Genomic DNA, 18,938 nt, shown 5'->3' with positions numbered 1-18,938 from the left:
CCTTTAGATACACTAAAGATTTTAATTTTAATTTTGTATTTATTTGTGGCACTGGTGTTTGAACTCAGGGCTTGTGCTGGCTAGGCAAGTGCCCTATCACTTAAGTAATGCCTCCAGATCGCCCAGTGAATATCTTAACAGGGGAATTACATATATATGGGTGAATTATATCTCAAAACTGTTTTTTAAAAAAAAAAAAAAGAAAAGAAAAGAAAGCACAGAAAAGTCAAATGTAGAAACTGGAATGCCTTGCATGGGAAGAAAACAAGTGACTCTTGTCTGGCAAATGGTTCTGAAAGTGGTGGAGAATCTGTCCTATCCTTCACCTTGCTGATAGGATGAAGCTTAAAGTGCTAAGCCCAACCCTGCCTCTCAACAAAGGGGGACATTATCTCTTGGCAGGGCAGCTTCTTCCCCTCGTGTGCTTCACCTAGTGTTTCCTTCATGCCATGCTTGATCTTGACATTTACCTGGCTTGTTCTACCGCTTTTGGATCTAGCCTGCCCAGTCTGGCCCCTTGTCCAGAGCTTAGTGACTTTGAGTGTCACCTTGGCCAAGTCTCCAACCAACTTCAGCCTCCTTTTTTCTGGGCTCCTTCAGCTCTGGGCAATAACATTAACCTTGCAGTGTTTCTTCACATGTACTTTGTTACACACATCCCATCAAGTTGTTAGGGTCCTGGACAGCACAGGCTATATTTATATTTCCTTTCTCCCTCCCTCTCTCTTCTCTCCTCTTTTCTTTTCTGGTGCTGGGTATTGAACCGAGGGCCTTGCACATGCTAGTAGGCAAGTGCTTTACACTTGAGCCATGCCCCCAACTCGTATTTCCTCTGTATCCTTCAACAGCTGGCATAGCACAACAAAATTGCAGCATTGCAAAGAAGTCATCTTATCAAGTTTAAGAGGGCCAGCTCTGTAGGGTTCTTTAGGTGGTATTAGGGTTTACAGTCAGGACCCAAGCTTGCTAGGCAAGCTTGCTACCACTTGAGCCACGTTACCAGCCTCAATAATTTACGTTTAATCGCCCATTCTGGCAAGTTCCAGGTGTGTGACTTTGGGTAAATTATTTAATTTAGGATTTATCCGGAAAGAGCAGATATCTTTGTTATCTACCTCATGAGGTTCTTATAAGGGTTAAATAGAAGGTTTTGAAAAGTAAAGTGTTGATCTGAGTCAAAGTACCACAAAAAAAAAAAAAAGTAAAGTGTTTAGCACACTGCCAGATCAACCTGTAAACTGGAGCTGCAGAGTTAAGGCAAAGTGGAAACTCATGATGGATGATTTCGCTCAACATTAACACAGAGCAGATGCAGTCCTAAAATTACACTGTCCTAATGGAATGATCTTCCGAACATCTATAAACAAAAGGGAAGGGGAAACAAACCAAATGGCTTTCGGTGTTGATAGTGTTGCATCCCTTAAATCACAGTTGCAGCTCCAACTTTTTTTTATAAAGATCTTCAGTACTAATAATTTTAGAAACAAGGAAAATTCAGAGTAAAACAATGCACATAAATCTTGTTCAAGTGTTTCCATGTCCGGTAATTTTTCCCCACATATGATGACAGTAATTAGTGGCATACTAAAAGGATGAATGTAAACAGGATGCTTAAGAAAACAGAACAAGATATCCGTTGTTCTCAGATTGGTTTTGGTTACCTCGAATTTTTGCTTTTATTATTATTATTATTATTATTATTATTATTATTTTGGTGGGACTGGGTTTAAACTTAGGGCTTTGAGCTTGCCAAGCCAGTGCTCTACTACTCAAGCCATACTGCCAGCCTTCCTTTCAATATTTTCTTTAAAGTTTTTTGTTGTTGTTGTTGTTTTGCAGCACTAAGGCTTGAATTCAGGGCTTTCACCTTGAGCCACTCCACCAGCCCTTTTTGTGTTAGGTATTTTTGAGATAGTCTCTCAAACTATTTGCCTGAGGTGGCTTCAAACTGATATCCTCCTGTTCTCTGCCTCCTGAGTAGCCAGGATTACAGGTGTAAGCCACCGGCACCCGGCTCAGAATAGGTATTTTTGATGGTGGGGATTGAACCTCGGGTCTTATGTGTGTTAAGCATGTGTGCCAACACTGAGCTACACCCTCAAGCTGAAAAACAGGAGTGACCCATTATCAAAGAAACATATCTTACTGACTGAAAGACATGTATGACTCAGAATGTACAAGTCTTGCTAATTTCTCCTGCCCCAAGATAATCGGTGGTAGTTTGGTGTATGTGTTTCCAGTTTTTCTGCGGTACATCAAATAAGCAAGGATGGGATCATACTTTAATATTGGCCTCAATTTTTTATTTTTTCCAGTGCTGGGGACTCAGGGCTTTATGCATGCCAGGTAAGTGTACTCTACTGCTGAACTACATTCCAGCCCACTCCCCTTTTTGTGTGGGATGGAATTTGAACCCAGGACTTCATACTTGCAAAGCAGGTGCTTTACCACTTGAGCCACACCTCCATTCCAGTTTGCTCTGCCTGTTGTGGAGATGGGTGTCTCACCATTTTACTGGGCTGGCCTCATACCTTGATCCTCCCAATCTCAGTCTCCCAAGTAGCTAGGATTACAGGTAGGAGCCACCTGTACCTAGTTAGCCTCAATTTTTTTTTAAATCCAGTGATGTATGCTAAGACATCCTTCTCTGACAGGACAGATACAGCCCGTTATTACTATTATTATTATTATTTTGTTTTATTAGACAGAGTCTTGCTATGTAGCCAGGTTGGCCTGGAACTTGAGATTCTCCTACCTCAGCCTCCCAAGTGCTGGCATTTGCCACTACCCCTGGCTGAATAATTATTTATTGGTTTATTTATCCAATTCTCTACAAGAGATGGCTAAATTATTTTCAGGTGTGTTTTTACAGTCTTGAACAGTGATTTGAATTTGAGTTGATGAATCAAAAGAATGAATATTTAAAAATCTGACAGGGGCCAGGCACCAGTGGCTCATGCCTGTAATTCCAGCTACTCGGGAGGCAGAGATCAGGAGAACTGCAGTTCGAAGCCAACCTAGGCAAATAGTTTGTGAGACCCTATCTCAGAAATACCCAACACAAAAAATGGTCTGGTAGAGTGGCTCAAGGTGAAGGCCCTGAATTCAAGCCCCAGTACCAAAAAAAAAAAAAAGAAAAAAAAAAAAAAACCTGATGGGGCTGGGGGTGTGTAGTTCAGTAGTAGATATGGATTTAATACCCAGCCACCCCCCCAAAAAAATCTGATAATCTTACTAAATTGCCTTCCCTAAAAAATTGCACCTTCTGGCTGGGGGCATGACTCAAGTGGTAGAATACCTGCCTACCCCTGAGTGCACAAGGCCCTGAGTTCAAACCCCAGTGCTGAGTTCAAACCAAAAAGAAAAGGCATTTTATAATAATCTTTTCAAGTCAGCATTTTGTGTGGATTAAAGCTGTATCTTCAAATTCATGTAAAATTTATTCTAAATCCTTTGGAAGTTGTTCTCTCACATATATTAAAAAAACAAAACACAAGAACCATGTGTGTGGTGGTGCACTCAGGAGGCTAAAGCAGCAGAATCATGAGTTCAAGGCCAGCCTGGGCTGCAGAGCAAGACCCTATCTGAAAAAACCCACAATATAATACTTACTAGTCTTCAGCTCCGGGATGTTATTTCAGAAGCCAGGCTTCTAGCTCTAGTGCTTTGTGCTCCTTCTGCTGGCACTAATGGAACAGGCCCCACAGCCAGCTGCTTTTGGTCACAAACGCTCCACAATTTGAAGAAAAAAAATTGTTAAAAAACAAACCTTTAATCTCAAAATGAATCACTATGGCTTCTTTTTCTTCCTTCCTTTCATTTTGACATGTCTCTAAGTCTCTAAGTGAAGTCTCAACCCAACACCAAGAACATTTTAGATAAGAATTTCAATTAAACACACGCACACAATCAACCCAAGAATAACAGTCTTTCAGCTTTAAGACTGTCATTTCATACATCCATAGAAGAAAGGTTTTCCTTTTTCTTTTTTTTTGTACTAGGGATGGAACACAGGGCCTTGCACTTGCTTGGCAAATACTCTATTATGAGCTATAACCCCAGCATTTTCCATTTTAAATAAAATTTAAACTTAGTTTGTTTCTAGTCCTCTTTTTCTTCTTAATAGCACAAATAATTGGGGTGACAGCATGCCAGCTCAAGTTCTCCCCTTTCCAGGCTCCCTTGTTCTAAGAGGCCCAGCAGCCAAGTGCAGGTCTTTCCAGAAGGATGAAGGTGGGTGGCAGCTGTGAAGGTCCTTCAGCAGTCTCTCTGCTCACCAGCTTCCTGCCAAGAACAGAGACATAGGCGCCATCTGGAGACTGTAATGAGAACCACATGCAAAGCAAGGGAGAGCCAGAAGCCAGGAGCTAAATCCAGGGAGGTCCTCAAATGGCCCCATTCTGGAACTACATCTAGATGCAAAAGAGACAAACCCCTTGAGTCGCAGCAGACTAAGTTTTCTGTGTGTACAGCCAAATAAAATCCCAACATAGACATAAAAATAACTGCCTCGTCAAATAAAAGCCAAACACCCAAAGATGCAACATAGATAGCATGCAATGATAACTTTGTGTCCAAAGGCCTCAAGACCCTTCTTGAAATACCTAATTTACCATCTGAAATACGCTAAGGAATAAGCAGTCCCACAAATTTTTGGAGGAACTCAAATAATAGCTATATCCATCAACCCAACAGGGCCTTAGGCCAAGCTCTATTGCTGAACTACATCCCCAGCATGAAAACCTTTTAAATGACTAAAACTGGTAATAAATCTGCACATTTACGGTCAACTGATTTTTGACAAGCCAAGATTATTCAATGGGGAAACAGTACTGGGACAATTAGATACCCATATACAAATGAACAAAACTGAACTCCTACCTCACCTCATATACAAGAATTAACTCAAGCTGGGCACTAGTGGCTCACGCCTGTAATCTAACTACTTGGGAGGCTGAGATCGGAAGGATTGAAGTTTGAGGCCAGCCCCAGCAAATAGTTCATAAGACCCCCATCTCCAAAATAACCGCAGCAAAATGGACTGGAGGTGTGGTTCAAGTGGTAGAGCACCTGCTTTGTAAGTGCAAACCCTGAGTTCAAACCCCAGACCCCCCCCAAAAAAAAACCTCAAAATATATCCAAGACTTGAATGTAAGAGCTGAAAGTATAAATGCTTAGAAAAGATCATAGCCAGCTGGGCATTGATGGCTCAGGTTTAGGTACTTGGGAGGCTGAGATTGGGAGGATTGCAGTCCAGACAAAAAGTGAGACCCCATTTACAGAAAAATGGATGGAACTGGAGATCATCATAGTGAGCGAGATAAGCCAAACTCAAAAGGCCAAATGTCACACATTCTCATTCATTTTGGCAACCTAGACCTAAAATGATGATGATGATGTTGGGACATGAATGTAAATATATATGGGGGACTGTCTAGAAGGAGGGAAGTCAGTGGGAGGGGGGAGGGGTAAGGAAGGGATACTGAGGGGTGAAGAGGATCAAAATACACTGCATATATACACATGAAGATAGCATAATGAAACCCATCAAACACTTTAGAAAACGGGGGAGAAGGGAAGGAACAAAAATATAACAGAGGAAGTAAACTTGTTCAAGGTATACTGTATCACAATGGAATAAAAGTGAGACTCTATCTCAAAAGTAGTAAGAGAAACTGGGTGCAGGTGGCTCATGTCTGTAATCCCAGCTACTCAGGAGGCGGAGATCAGGAGGATAGAGGTTCAAAACCAGTCCAAGGAAATAGTTCACAAGACCCTATCTCGAAAAACCCTTCACAAAAAAGGGCTGATAGAGTGGCTCAAGGTGTAGGCCCTGAGTTCAAACCCCAGTACCGCAAAAAAAAAAAAAAAAAAGAAAGAAAAGAAGGCTGGAGTGGTTCAAGTGGTAGAGTGCCTGCCTAGCAAGCGGAAGGACCACAGTGCTGGAGGGGGTGGGGTAATAAGAGAAGGGCTGGAGGTATGGCTCAAGCAGTAGAGTGCCCTGAGTTCAAACCCTAGTACCACCGAAAACAAGCTATGAGCAATAATCAACACAAATAGACAAATGGAATTTCACCAAAGTTAAAAACTTTTGCTTAAAAGAAAGTAAAAATCAGGGTGCGGTATGTAGCTCAGTAGTAGAGTGTTTGCCTGCCATGTGCAAGGTCCTGGGTTCAATCCCCAGGACTGTAAAAACCCCATGGAATATGATAAGGGTTCAGTAGTCCAGTAGTCAGAACAATTCAACAACGGAAAGATAAGCCAAGTGAAAAGCAGGCAAAGGGTTTAGTAAGCATCTCTAGAGATGTACAAGTGACCAATACCACAGGAAAAGATGCTCAACGTTTTCGTCTCTACAGAAATAAGAATAATCAAAACCACTCCATATCCATCTGAATAGCAAACAACAAACACATGTTGGTGAGATTCGGGGAAAATCGAACTGTCATCCCTTCCTGAGGGGGATGTAGAATAGTGTGGCTGCTGTGGAAAAAACTAAGGTTGTTGTTTATAAAGTCAGACAAGAGTTGCCATGTGACTCAGCATTCTACTCGTAGGGATATAATAACCGAGAGAAGTGAAAAGTTATGTCCACTTTAAAAATTTGTACATGACTCGTCTTGGCAACCCTATTTGTAATGATTCCAAAATGGAAACAACGCAAATGTCTATCCACTGATGAACAGAAAAATACAAAGTAGCTTATCCATACAATGGAATATTACTCAGCCATAAATAGAAATGAAATACTGATTTATGCTGCAACACAGGTGAATTTTGAGAACATTATGCTAAATTAAAGAAGTCAGATACAAAAGGATAAATACTTCTGAATTCCTTATTTTAAAAGGTGAATTTTGTCTCTAAAGTTTAATTGAATGTCAAATATAAGCAATAAAGTATTTCTGACATCAAATGTTAAAAATTTCTTTATTATTACTTTTCATTAAGCACCAGCTTAAAACTGCAGAAAATTTCAAATCACCCTTCAGCAGCCCGCTCATCCCTCCCCCACCCTACCAGAATGCTTGATCAGGAGCTTTTCAAGTAAAGACATGCTCTCTTCTCTCTTCTGTCTAAAATTTTACGATATAAAGGGAAAGGACTGAGTGTGTCCTGCTGTAAAATGCTGCTGGCGGCTCTGGGAATGGTGGCTGCCCAGGCTGCCTTCACTGCCCAGGTCCTGAAAGACTCTTGTTCATGAACTGTCTCTTCACAAAGCAAGTCCACCACTAACAAGGGAGACAAAACAAAATGAGATAGAGGGGATCAAATCACAGTGCAATATCAAAATAAGGTCAGAATTAAAATTTATTTAATAAGAAAATTTAGTATTAGTCTGGTATCTCTTACACAATCACAGATGAATCAAAATTATGACAAAGGAGGCTGGGGATATAGCTCAGTGGTAGAGCACTTGCCTGGCCTGGTTGTAAGGTTCTGAGTTTGTACCCCAGCACCACAAAAAAGATAAAGTACATTAATTTACTACACATCCATGTTTTTGCATTCATGGATTCAACCACCATGAATAGAATAATTTGGGGGAAAAAAACTGTGCCTATACTGAACGTGTATGGACTTTTTTTCCTTGTCACTGTTCCCTAAGTGAACAGTGTATCAACTATTTACACAGAATTTACATTGTATTAGGCATTGTAAATAATCTAGACACAATTTAAAGCTTATGGGAGGATGTGCATAGACTACATGCTAATACTGTGCCTTTTATGCAAGGGACTTGGAACACCCACAGATTTTGGTCCCTGAAGCTACCAAGGGATGACTATATAAAAACCTGTTCTCTGGGTATATGATGCCTTGACATAAGAGCATATGACTAAGGTTCCTTATTAGATCCAATTCATTATTCAGTGTGATCCAATGAACTATTACATACCAGGCATGTACTCAAAATGAGGCAACACTGAGATTCAGAAATTGAAAGTATTCCTGCAATGGAGGACCTTAAGTGTGTTTCACCCTGGCAACAGGGTAAAAGGATATTTACCAATTGCACAGGCAAAGAAGGGGGTCTTACCTTGCTGGGTTTATCATTCTGAGGGTCAAAAACTTTCTCACAAAGCCTCAGTCCAGTCTCTTGTCTTAACTGCTGTAAGTAGGCTCGCATCACTTCTAAAACAGGATCAAATACTGTATTTGAGATTATATCCCAAATGTGCTAGCTGCTCATCCGGACCTTGGCAACATATTTTTATACATTCAAATAGGGTAAGAAAAAGAAATGACAGTCCATGTGGTTTTATAATTGTATTCATTTTGGTCCAAAGGATTCTTGGCATGTCATACTTGTTAGCAATAATTTTCTGTAGGGCTGGGTGCAGTGGGTCAGAGCTTTAATCTCAACTACTTAAGAGGCAGACACCAGGAGACCATGGTTTGAAGTCAATCTAGGCAAAACCACAAGACCCTATCCTCAAAATAAACAAAAGCAAAAAAGGGCTGGGGGCATGGTTCAAGTGGTAGAACACCTACCTAGCAAGTAGGTGTTCAACCCTGAGTTCAACCTCCAGTACTGCCCAAAAAAAAGAACCTTTTGTAAAAGTGAGTAATAAGGCTGGCAGAGTAGCTCAAGAGGTAGAGCGCCTGCCTAGCAAGCATGAAGCCCTGACTTCAAGCCCCAGTAATACCAAAAAAAGAAAAAAGTGAATAAAATAAGATAAAATAATCTAGGTCTTAATGATTACACTCTCAGTCTGTACACCAATCAAAGCAAGAAAGTTGAATGGAGAAAATCTTGTGTCACAGAGGGAGGACAGAGATCCTGCTCTTACCATCTTCTTGTTTGTTTGCAGGCTTGGCATAAATTGCGTTCAGTGGGAAACCAGGCTCTCCAGGAATGGGAAAGTTAGTGATTCCCAGTGTGTACATTTCCTTTTCACCTTGGCTTTTGGAATTGCACTAAAAACAAAACGAAGCAAAACAAATCACACAAATTTGACAGGGAAAAGGATGATAATATCCAAACTGCACTTTTTTACTTTAAGTAGCTAAGCCTGCAGTACATTTTTGGTGTCCTTTTGCAACCAGGTAAATCCTGTGGGCCCCTCCTCAGAACAATGTTTCAAATGCATGAAACAAAAATGACAGAATTATAAAAGAAACTAATTACAGTGAAACACAATAATTAAAATATTAAAAACCAAATTTATGATCTACTTCTGTTTTTTTAATAAATGAATAAGATAAGATCTTAGTAACTAAATTTTGAAGTCAGGAGGAATGTAAATACATTTCAAAATATCTTCATCTTCAACTCTAATGTAATTTGGAAATATCATAAATTCTATAAGAGAAAAAAAATCAAAGGTATGGCTACTAATCCTGTGGATTGTTGCCTAAACTAGTTAAGTAAATGCTAAAGTTTAAAGATTAATGGAAGATTTTTGTCTTGATCAAATGCAAGTACAGTCTTAAAATGTCAAGATCCTTGTCTTCATGTTAGTAACTACACTGTGAGTACAGAGAACTACTTTCAGATTTCCCTCTTAAGTCCATGTTCTATGTCAGAAGACATTTTTTACTTCTCCTTAAGGCCTCAACAAATCCAGATAGTTAGGAAAGTAAACACCCTATGAGTTATTTGTTTTCCTGACATATGATCATCCATGTTTAATTACCTTTTGGAGTTTCTTTAGACACTCGGAAATGTAGAGAGTTATATATATCAAGGTCCTATCAGCTTCATTCTACAGAGGGGAAAAGATAACTTAAGAGCAGTCCTCATTAAAACTTAACAACCATGTGCAATGAATGAACTCAAGCTGTCTTCTGATCATCTACTGAAAGCCCAAGTACAGCTGCTGGCACATCACCAGTTCCTCCCCTTCTCCAAGTGCAGTCTTCCCAAGTCCCTTTAAGATGGAGCCACTGGCTTCCCCCCTGAGCTGGGTGGCTGTTCTTGTTTTTCTCAGCTCCCCTTGCACCTGGGTTCCTGAGGAGCTGTTCCAATAGGCTCTCACGCTATGTAGGAAGGAGAATTAACAAAACTGCCTGGAAAACTGGAGGCGTACCATATGGCTGGCTAATTTTTAAAAAACCTTTTCACTTGATCTCTGCTGAGAACAGAAACACTCACTACTCACAAGGAGGAAGCAATTATTTCACATTGTGACATGTTCTGAAAGAACTCCATAAACCTAACATCTTGACCTATCAACAGGAAAATGTGAAGATGACAACGGATGTTAATCAAATGTGGCACACACTGCAGGTTCAATTTTTACAAATTTATAGTTGGGGGTGGGGAGAGCTACACATTTCCCTATTTTCAAGACCATATGATATTTGAGAAAGAATGAAATGTGGCAGAATTACAATATTTATTTGTACTGTTACACTCAGAACCTTTAGATCACACAATAGCTATAGTAAACTCTGTTACCATCACAGGACATTTATACTATAATTTATAGAGCAAGAATCTACAAATAAAGATCTCATATCCTGTCTGATTCTAACAAGTCAAAGTTGGACAGAGGTTGAAGTTCCATATTTTAGAATCAAGAAGATTCCTTGCCATTCCTTGTAACTTGCTCATAGTGGAGCTCAGGAAATGTTTTGTTTTCACCTTGCCCTCCCTATCATCTTCCCTGACCACCGTTCTCACAGGAACTGAGAGCACAAGAGGAGAAAAGTGAGTTCAGAGAAGGGCCAGGGCCACTGACATCTCTCTACTTCTCCATCTCACATCCATGACACAGAAGCACAGGCTGGGACCAGAAATTTTTGGGATTTTGGAATATTTGCATAGACTTTTCCAGTTAGGCCTCTCTAATGTGAAAACCCCAAATCTGAAATGCTCAATCTATATATAGAAAAAATAACCAGGGCTAATGCATAGGAGGTGCTTAATTAATGGTGAATACATAAAAACGTAGCTACAGCAGAGGCTGGCAGCCTTTCCCTGCAAAAGCCAGATAGTAAACATTTTAGGCTTTGTGGGTATGCAGTCCTTGCCATAACTACTCAACTGCTGTCGTATGAAAGCTGCCACAGACAATCTATAAACAGATGTGCACGGCTATGTTCCAGTAAAACTTTATCTACACAAAAAGACAGTGGGTCATTTGGCCCACAGGCTACAGTCTGTCAACCTCTGTCAAAAACTTTGCAGGAGAGGACAAAAAGACACTAATATTTATACAAAGTCCAACATTAGGCATCACTTGAGAATTTGACAAATCACAATCTCATTCCATTTCATTTACTCCTCACAGCAACCTTGACTGTAAGGTAGATAATATCTCCACCAGAAAACTAAGTGAAGGATTACAAGCTCTGTACTTTACCTTAATTTCATAGTTTTTGAAGAACACATTTGCCTTGAAGTAATAGATGGCTTCATCCACAATATCTGTATCTTTTGCTAAGCAGGACCCAGGGGAGGAAGGAGGGAGAACATTAACCAAATGCAAACCATAACACCTACAAAAGCTAGAAAGAAAAAAAAATCCAGGCTTAACTATCAAGAGTCTTGGGTTTGGATAAAATGAGGCTACTGAAATACGGTCTTTGAAAACTATTTCTAGAAAAATAACTGTGGTTTATTTTTAGTTTTATTCTTTTTGTAAATTTATACATGCTTACTAGAAAAAGAAACTCAAACAATAAAAAATTTTAATCATCACTGTAAATCCCACTATCCAAAAATAACTACTATTCCATACTAAGTGAATATAACTCAAGACTGTTCCAATGCATTTACAAAAATAGACTGAGACACAAAGTAACTTTAAAAAAGCGCTTTTTTTAAAAAAGGTATTCAATATAATTTTATTTGAATTTATATTTTTAATTTCAGGGGAAAAACTCTTTAGGAACATGTTGGGGTTCAGATATGTAGCTTCCTTTTTAAGGAAATTATGACTTAAATATACTTGTACAAGCTGTTCCAGGTGGCTATAGAATGAGAAAAGCCAGAAATACTGCTGTGACAGAGACAGATCTCATTACATAATTTCTCTGGCAATTTTTTGTTTTCCATTTTGCATTTTCAAAAGGTCAAAACCTCAATATTTGACATCCGGCAGCTGCTTTCAGCAATGCCACAGTATTATTATATCCACGCCCCCAACACACAGCAGAACTGTAAGGTCACCTGAAGCTCTAGTTCTCTGCAATTTAGCTGTTTCTATACCAGCTCATTCCTCAGCTGAAGAATTCTAACAGAGCCAGGCACCAGTGGCTCACACCTCTAATCTTAGCTACTTGGGAGGCTAAAACCAGGAGGACTGCAGTTTGAGGCCAGTTTGGGCAAACAGTTCACAAGACCCCATCTCTAACATAACCAGAGCAAAATGGACTAGAGGTGTCACTCAAGTGGTAGAATGCCTGCTTTGCAAACAAAGCCCCGAGTTCAAACCCTAGGCCTACCAAAAAAAAAAAAAAAAGAATTCCAATAGAAACCTAACTCTAAACTTGTGTTCCCTGCAATCTATTTTCTTAGAAAAGGAAACTTCCTTGGAAGATTCAACAATATTTACAAAAACCAGCTTGTTCTTATAAACACAGTGACAGGAGGCAGTAGAGGTAAAAGGATTTAGAACCTAAGGAAGTGCTTGGCATACAAAAAGCATTCTAAAGATACCTGCTGAATAGAAATTAAAAAAATTTCTTTTTGTGGGACTGGAATCCAGGGTCTCACACATGTTCTACCACGAGCTATATTCCTGCCCCCAGAATTAATCTGACTAATGCTGTTATTTAGCTCACAAGAGGCTTCCACTCCAAGAATTCTAATTCAGTCTCTTGGGGGAAGAGCACCAAGGTCATCCCTCATCTATCTGGTTTCTTAGGGTCTCATTCTTCTCCCTGGAGGACTCAAGAACTGTAAAGGCAGTAATCAGATTTATTCCATCCTGGGTCAACTGCACCTTCTGATACACCATATGGTATTTGTAACCATGTGAACAGGGTTCTCAAGGAATGTGAGCCAACACTGATCTTTACTCTTTCTTTGTACTATAATTCTTTTATATTATTGTTCTTTTTTGAGGGTCTTTTTATATCTGTTCATTTTTCTCAGAATCAAGAAAAAAAAACCTGTGGTGACTCATCAAGTTTATTAAGTTTACTGAGCTTTCAACTGGTACTGAAAACAAAATTGGGGAGGGGAGAAGGTAGGATAGGGGGGCAAGGGGGAAAAATGACCCAAACAATGTATGCACATGGGAATAAATGAATAATTAAAAAAAAAAAACAAAAAAAAAAACCAAAATTAAAGTAAGAGGAGGTCAAGACAAGTAGCCTGTAAAGGAGTGGAAATGAGACCAGTACAGAATTAGTAATTATAACCATGGACTTGGAAGCTGTGAATGGAATTCAGTCCAGACCCCTGCTGGGTCCCAGGAAACCATGTCTAATGTAATACAAATTACACTGTTGGCAGGACATCTCACCATGTGTCAGAAGAGACTCAGACGCTATTCTAAAACAGAATAAGGCTTTTTGAACAGTAAAAAATGTTCCCAAAAGCAGAGTGCAGGGGGCCAAAGGCAGATGCTCAGCTCAGGAGAGGCCCTGGGTTCAATTCCTAGCACTATCAAAAACAAAACAAAATAAAGGTGCATACTCATGGTTGCAGCACTCAGGAGGCTGAGGTGGGAGGATCATTTGAGCCTAGAAGTTTGAGATCAGCCTGGGCAACACAGCTGAGACCTTGTTTCAAAAAAAGAAAAAAAAAAAAAAAGTACTAAGAAAACAAAGCAAGGATAAAATTCAGAAAAAGCACAAGCGTAGAAATGAGCAATGTTATAAAGCACACTTTAGGATAGGCATGGTGGGGCACACCTGTAATCCTAGCACTCAGGAAACTGAAGCAGGATAGCGAGTTCGAGGCTACCCTGGGCTACAAAGTGAGATCGTCTAAAAAAAAAAAAAGATTCTTAATAATGGACAAAGGAAGTAGTTTGAGATGGGGGAGAGGTTATTTTTTGAGATGGGGTCTTGCTTCATTGTTCAGGCTGACCTGGAACTCCTGGGCTCAATGGACCCTCCTGCCTCAGTCCGGTCGGATGGGACTACAGGTTGTGTACCTCCCCCTAATACTTTCTGCTGTTTGTTTTTCCAGAATGAATGGAGATACAGCATTCTGGAGAGGTAGCAGCATTAGATTAGTTTGAAAGAGATAAAAGTGATTATGGGAACAGTGTCCAGAATTAAATGCATTTCTTCTTTGCTTTCAACAAAATATCCTCATGAAATTAGAATAGCTTCCTATTAAACACACCATATAACCATGATCTTGAAAGATCTAAAATACAATATGCATCAAGCAAACACAGAGTAAAACAGCAACCTGAGACAGAGAACTGAGCTACAAATGCCTCTGGTTTGTTAATGTCAGAAGGTTTGCTAGGCATTTCATACCAAACTGTTTAGACTTACTCTCTCTCGGGGCGGGTCCTTTGAACTGACTTCTGATAGGTAACAGTGCCATGTTGCCAATGAGTTTGGTGTCCGGATCCATGAGTGAAGAGTGGTAAGCCTGTGGTAGCAAACCAGTAAGAAACAGAAGCAGAAAGAGATCAAATGTCACCAGGGCAGACAAGTACATTCCACCAAAGGAAAAAACAGCAACCCACCCAAATTAACTAGGGGAGGGAGAAGAACCAATCATGACTATCATGTGAAGAGCTGGCTCTCATTGAATCAAGAAAACCAACTGTTAAATCTTGAGGAGTTTTGCACAAAAATTAGATTATATATAAATTTGCAATTAAATTTAAGTTATATATTAAAAACAAAGGTAAAAAGTACTCACTACTTTCCAAATAAATTATACTTTATAAAAATTATATATCATGAACAAATAAATTATATATTATGTTCTTAAGGTTATTTTTGTATTTTGTATCTTTATGGTGGAAATAGTCTGATAGGGTGGGATTTACCTCTCTTCTAATTCCCTGTTCGCTGACATCATGCTGGGAGCTGGTGGGAACATCTACAATCCAGCTAAAACGGGACTTAAGCACTAGCTTTTCAGATATCACTTTTCTTTCCTTAGCTTGTTTCCAATTTGTAAAAAAATTCTGTACTGCCTTTAGTGGGTCAGTGTGAGCTAAAGGAGAGAGAAAGAAATCCTATTTATGAGAGCAATTTGCATGCTGATTCTAGTTCTGCTTTTTACAAGATGTCTGACTTTTCAGAAGACAACACGCCCATTCATATGTTGCTCATTTCACCAGATGACTACTAAGCACCTTCTACATGCAAGGCACACTAATCTACCAGACCAGTGTGTTCTTATCTTGAAGAACTTTCAGGCTGATGGAAAAAGCAATATAAAATAATCACAGAGTAAGTCGAGGGTGCTCTATAAGCAACTGAAATGAGCACAGGGCTTTAGAGTCCTGGCTTAAAATCTAGCTTTACCACTAATGTGCAACCTTGTGCAAGTTACTTAATTTCTCTGAGCCTCAGTTTCCTCTTCTGCAAGACAGGGACAATAACAGTTATCTACTTCATAGGGCCATTGTGACAATTAAATGGGACTGATTATTTTTGGTTGGTACTGGGGTTTGAACTCAGGACTTCGTGCTTGCTAGGCAGGCACTCCACTACTTGAGCCATATGTCCAGCTGTAAATGGGATAATTTATGAAGTGTGTTACTCCAGGCCTGCCTGGTACTCAGGAGTCAAATGGCAAGTGGGATTCATAAAATATACAGCTAGAACTATGGCTTGCATAGGTGTGCCTTATGTAAAGCAGCCTCCAGAGCCCCTTCACTAGCAACTGTCTTGTTATCTATTTTCTGCACAACATACGAAATCTATCTCCTTATGTTTATATGCTTACTGTTTTCCATTAAGATGTAAGCTCTCTAAGAGTGGGCCTGAGCCGCTACTGGAATGGTGTTGCTTGCAGTTATGTTTGTTAAATATAATGCATGTCACTTAACCACCCTTTTAGCGATCTGCAAAACGGAGACCATGATGGCGATAACCCCCAGACCGGCGGTCAGAAGCTAAGGACAGTCACCATCAATTTTCACTCCCACTCTGATGCACATGAAGAAGGAAACCAACGCGGACCCAGAGTCTGCTCTTTGGGCTGTATAGACTCAGGGGCTGGGGAGGGGCGGGGGGGCGACAGGGGCGGAGTCCGGGAAGTGGCGCCTGACAGATGACAAGCAGCAAGCGGGACCCGCCCCCAAGGGCGGAGGAGGAAGTAGCACTGACAGGGAAAAAGGAGAAGCGGGACCCTGAATTTGAAAAATGAAAAATAAAAGGCATCGCTTTTGGCTTCGGACTCTAGTGAGGTTCTGGGAACCCTGCCGGCCTCGGAGGGGAGAAGAGGGGCGAGAGAAGGGGCCGGGGAGAGCGCGCCCATTCACTCCCCCGCGAGGACGCTGACCTACGCTTGCCGCACCTGCGCCCCCCGAGGCCAACACCCCCGGCCGCCCCAACCCTACAGTGACCACCCCATCCCCTCGCCTCTCCCCTCCTCAGTCCCCGCTTCCTCCCTGCCGTCCGCGGCCCGCTTCCCTCTGCGCAAACACGACTTCCCGCCTCCCTCCCAAGCCCCTGCCGCCTCCCCGCACCCCGGCTCGAACACTCCCTTACTGGCATCTTGGCGGTACCCGGGTTTCAACCCAGAGGCGCAGGGCTTGGTTAGAGCACGGCGCTTCCGGTCCGCAAGGCTGGACGGACTGGGCAGAAGAGAGCCGGAAGGGGAGGGCCAGGCCCAGACGGCGTTTCCGGCCTTGCTGTTCCGCCTCTGGCTGCTGCGGCCGCGCTGATCTAAAGAGACGCCAGGGGGCGCCCGAGTATCAGGTAGAGGCTCTGAGTGTCGCGCATGCGCAAGACGCGCGGCATGGCAATGAGGTTGGGGATTGTGGATTTCCAGTGCTTTTCCTTAAAGTTTTTTCCTTGTAAAGCAGTCCCTGCTCACACTACTTTAAATTCAGCCCCACTACTCTTCCCTGCCTTAATCTTCCTTCCCACTTTTCTTTTTAGTTTTATGATTCCCTTACTTTACTTTGAGTGTTTGTCTCCCGTTTCCTCATCTATGTTGAAACATGGACTGCCTTAGGGATAAAGGGTGGATAAGCAACTGTGCCTAAATTCATAACCTGTTACTCACTAAATGGGTGATGTGTCTTCTTTTCCCCATTCCTCTCCACTCTTTCAGGAGGGCTGAGACAGACTAAGAGGGCACCAAAGCTTTCGGGAAGCAAGTTTATTAAGCAAGCCAGAAGCAGCTCAGCAGATTCATGTCCAAAGGCTGCACACTGAGAAAGGGGGGCCTTCCTTAAATACCATTTAGAGCAGGTTACAGAAACAGGGGCTACAGCTTGTCCCATGCATAATCACATGTTATTTCATTGGCTGTTTTAACCTCTGGGGCAAGGTGACCCTCCTCTGGTCTCCAGGTAACATTCCCCAACTCCAGTTTTCCTTTAGCACCCATTAATCTCCCTTCCCCCTCCCTGCCTTCCTGGCACATTCCCCCACTTCTGGGTCAACAAGCATCATCTTGATAAAGACTGCAGTAGTGGGAGATTAGGCAGGGTGATATCAGACATGCTCTTAAAACAAGGAACGTCTTAAGGTCTTGAATCCATCTAGCGTCGAGAACCAGCCCCCAAATAGATCATTAGGACTCCATCCCTTTCAGGTCTGCACAGGGGCATGGACAAGCTTTTTTATCTTGTTGGTAATCGCTTTAATTACCTTTTCCTCATCATCAATCTGTAAACAGCAATTACTCAGATTGAGATTATTCAATCTCAATCTATTGTGGCCAGCAGGTGAGGTGGGGGCTCCATGTGATTGGGAGCCCCCCACCACTGAGTCTCCTGAGTAGCATCATTGTAAAACTTTTGTCCCAAGTAGATCAAGTCCCCTACCAGGGTGAAGAATTGGTATTTTGGACGGGAGATACAGTAATTTCCAATAATAGAGGTTTTTAGGAGCCAAATGCTCTCCCCATGGTTGGGGGAGTAGTTTCATTAAAGGGCTCTTGTGGGTTTAGCTTTTTTGCTTCCCATGACAATGGTCTCATATTCATTCCTCTACAAACATCAGCTAGTGAGAGGAACATGTTTTTGGTTGTAACTGAGATGGAAAAGTCACTTTGTATTGTAAGAAAAAGATCTTTTCTATCAAAGTATATGTTACCCTCTTAGATTACTTAAAATTCCTCAGGTCGCCATCTTAGGTGACTTGCATTGTTTAAGGGGTTCCTGTTTCTTCTTCTGGATTCTTGTGCGGCTCCATTGCCCGCAAAAATTGCCCACCAAATTACATGCCCTAAGCCATCCCCCAAGCCTTTTAGCTAATTGAGAAAGATTGAGAACCTTTGACCTGGACAAATCCCAGGTAAGGGGCAGGTACAACTGTGTCAGGGATATAAGGAGAGGCCACTGTCAACCATTTTGTGCTCACTTGTCCACTCAGCTGGAGTGAACACATGCTTGCACCCTTCTGATCAAAAGAAATTGCCTTGTCAAGATTTTCTGTCTCTCTTTCTCTGCTTCTTGTGTGTCTGTTTTCAGCACTGGAGGGTCTTTAATCCCAAAAGTATCTCCTATGACATACTTGGCCTGAGACTCTTTGCCATAGTCCTTAACCACCACACAACTGCAACCAACCAGTTTACAGGGTTTTCCCTTCCTTTTGCAGAGGCCTACCCATTCCCCTAGTTTCTTGTTGTCATTAACCTTAATGAGGTTGATTTGGTGTTCTGCACAAAGGGTCTCCACCAACTTGACATACATGGGCTCATTACAGTTGGATGCAAGCACACAAAGATGGGCTTGGCATTTGTCTAAAGCTTTGGCAGCTTCATGAATTCCACGTGCTAGGCCATCATGGATGAGAGCGGTCTTCAGCACCTCTTGTAAAGCAGTATTAGTGTCCATTACACCTCCAGCAGCAATGCCTTCCTCGGCCATGGCAGTGGATTATAG

At 41.4% G+C, this 18,938-nt stretch overlaps 2 protein-coding genes across 2 annotated transcripts; both read right to left on the bottom strand.

Annotated features, from left to right (window-relative positions):
* Positions 1–6,911: 6,911 nt before the first annotated feature.
* Arpc3 (actin related protein 2/3 complex subunit 3) lies at positions 6,912–16,747 on the bottom strand. The gene is made up of 7 exons (XM_074060632.1): positions 16,591–16,747; positions 14,410–14,509; positions 11,313–11,389; positions 9,642–9,710; positions 8,796–8,922; positions 8,042–8,136; positions 6,912–7,232 (listed from the first exon to the last, which is right to left on the bottom strand). Exons 1-7 carry the CDS (start codon positions 16,594–16,596, stop codon positions 7,170–7,172), a joined length of 537 nt encoding a protein of 178 aa, XP_073916733.1. The 5' UTR covers positions 16,597–16,747; the 3' UTR covers positions 6,912–7,169.
* Positions 16,748–18,407: 1,660 nt separating this feature from the next.
* LOC109687519 (small ribosomal subunit protein eS12-like) lies at positions 18,408–18,938 on the bottom strand. Its single transcript, XM_074060611.1, has one exon. The coding sequence runs from the start codon at positions 18,921–18,923 to the stop codon at positions 18,423–18,425; it is 501 nt and encodes a 166-aa protein (XP_073916712.1). The 5' UTR covers positions 18,924–18,938; the 3' UTR covers positions 18,408–18,422.

The sequence above is a fragment of the Castor canadensis genome, chromosome 18 (assembly GCF_047511655.1).
Source record: "Castor canadensis chromosome 18, mCasCan1.hap1v2, whole genome shotgun sequence".
NCBI lineage: Eukaryota > Metazoa > Chordata > Mammalia > Rodentia > Castoridae > Castor > Castor canadensis.
Note: the sequence above shows the minus strand (reverse complement) of the source record. Positions and strands in the feature narration are given on the sequence as shown.

Bases quoted from the DNA above. Each gene is read 5' to 3' on its own strand.
- Arpc3 (XM_074060632.1), bottom strand. The intron at 11,390-14,409 runs GTAAGTCTAAAC...GGTCCTGCTTAG, and splicing joins AGGACCCGCCCCGAGAGAGA to CAAAAGATACAGATATTGTG. The intron at 8,137-8,795 runs GTAAGAGCAGGA...ATCCTGTTTTAG, and splicing joins TGCAAACAAACAAGAAGATG to AAGTGATGCGAGCCTACTTA.
- LOC109687519 (XM_074060611.1), bottom strand. From the start codon at position 18,923: ATGGCCGAGGAAGGCATTGCTGCTGGAGGTGTAATGGACACTAATACT.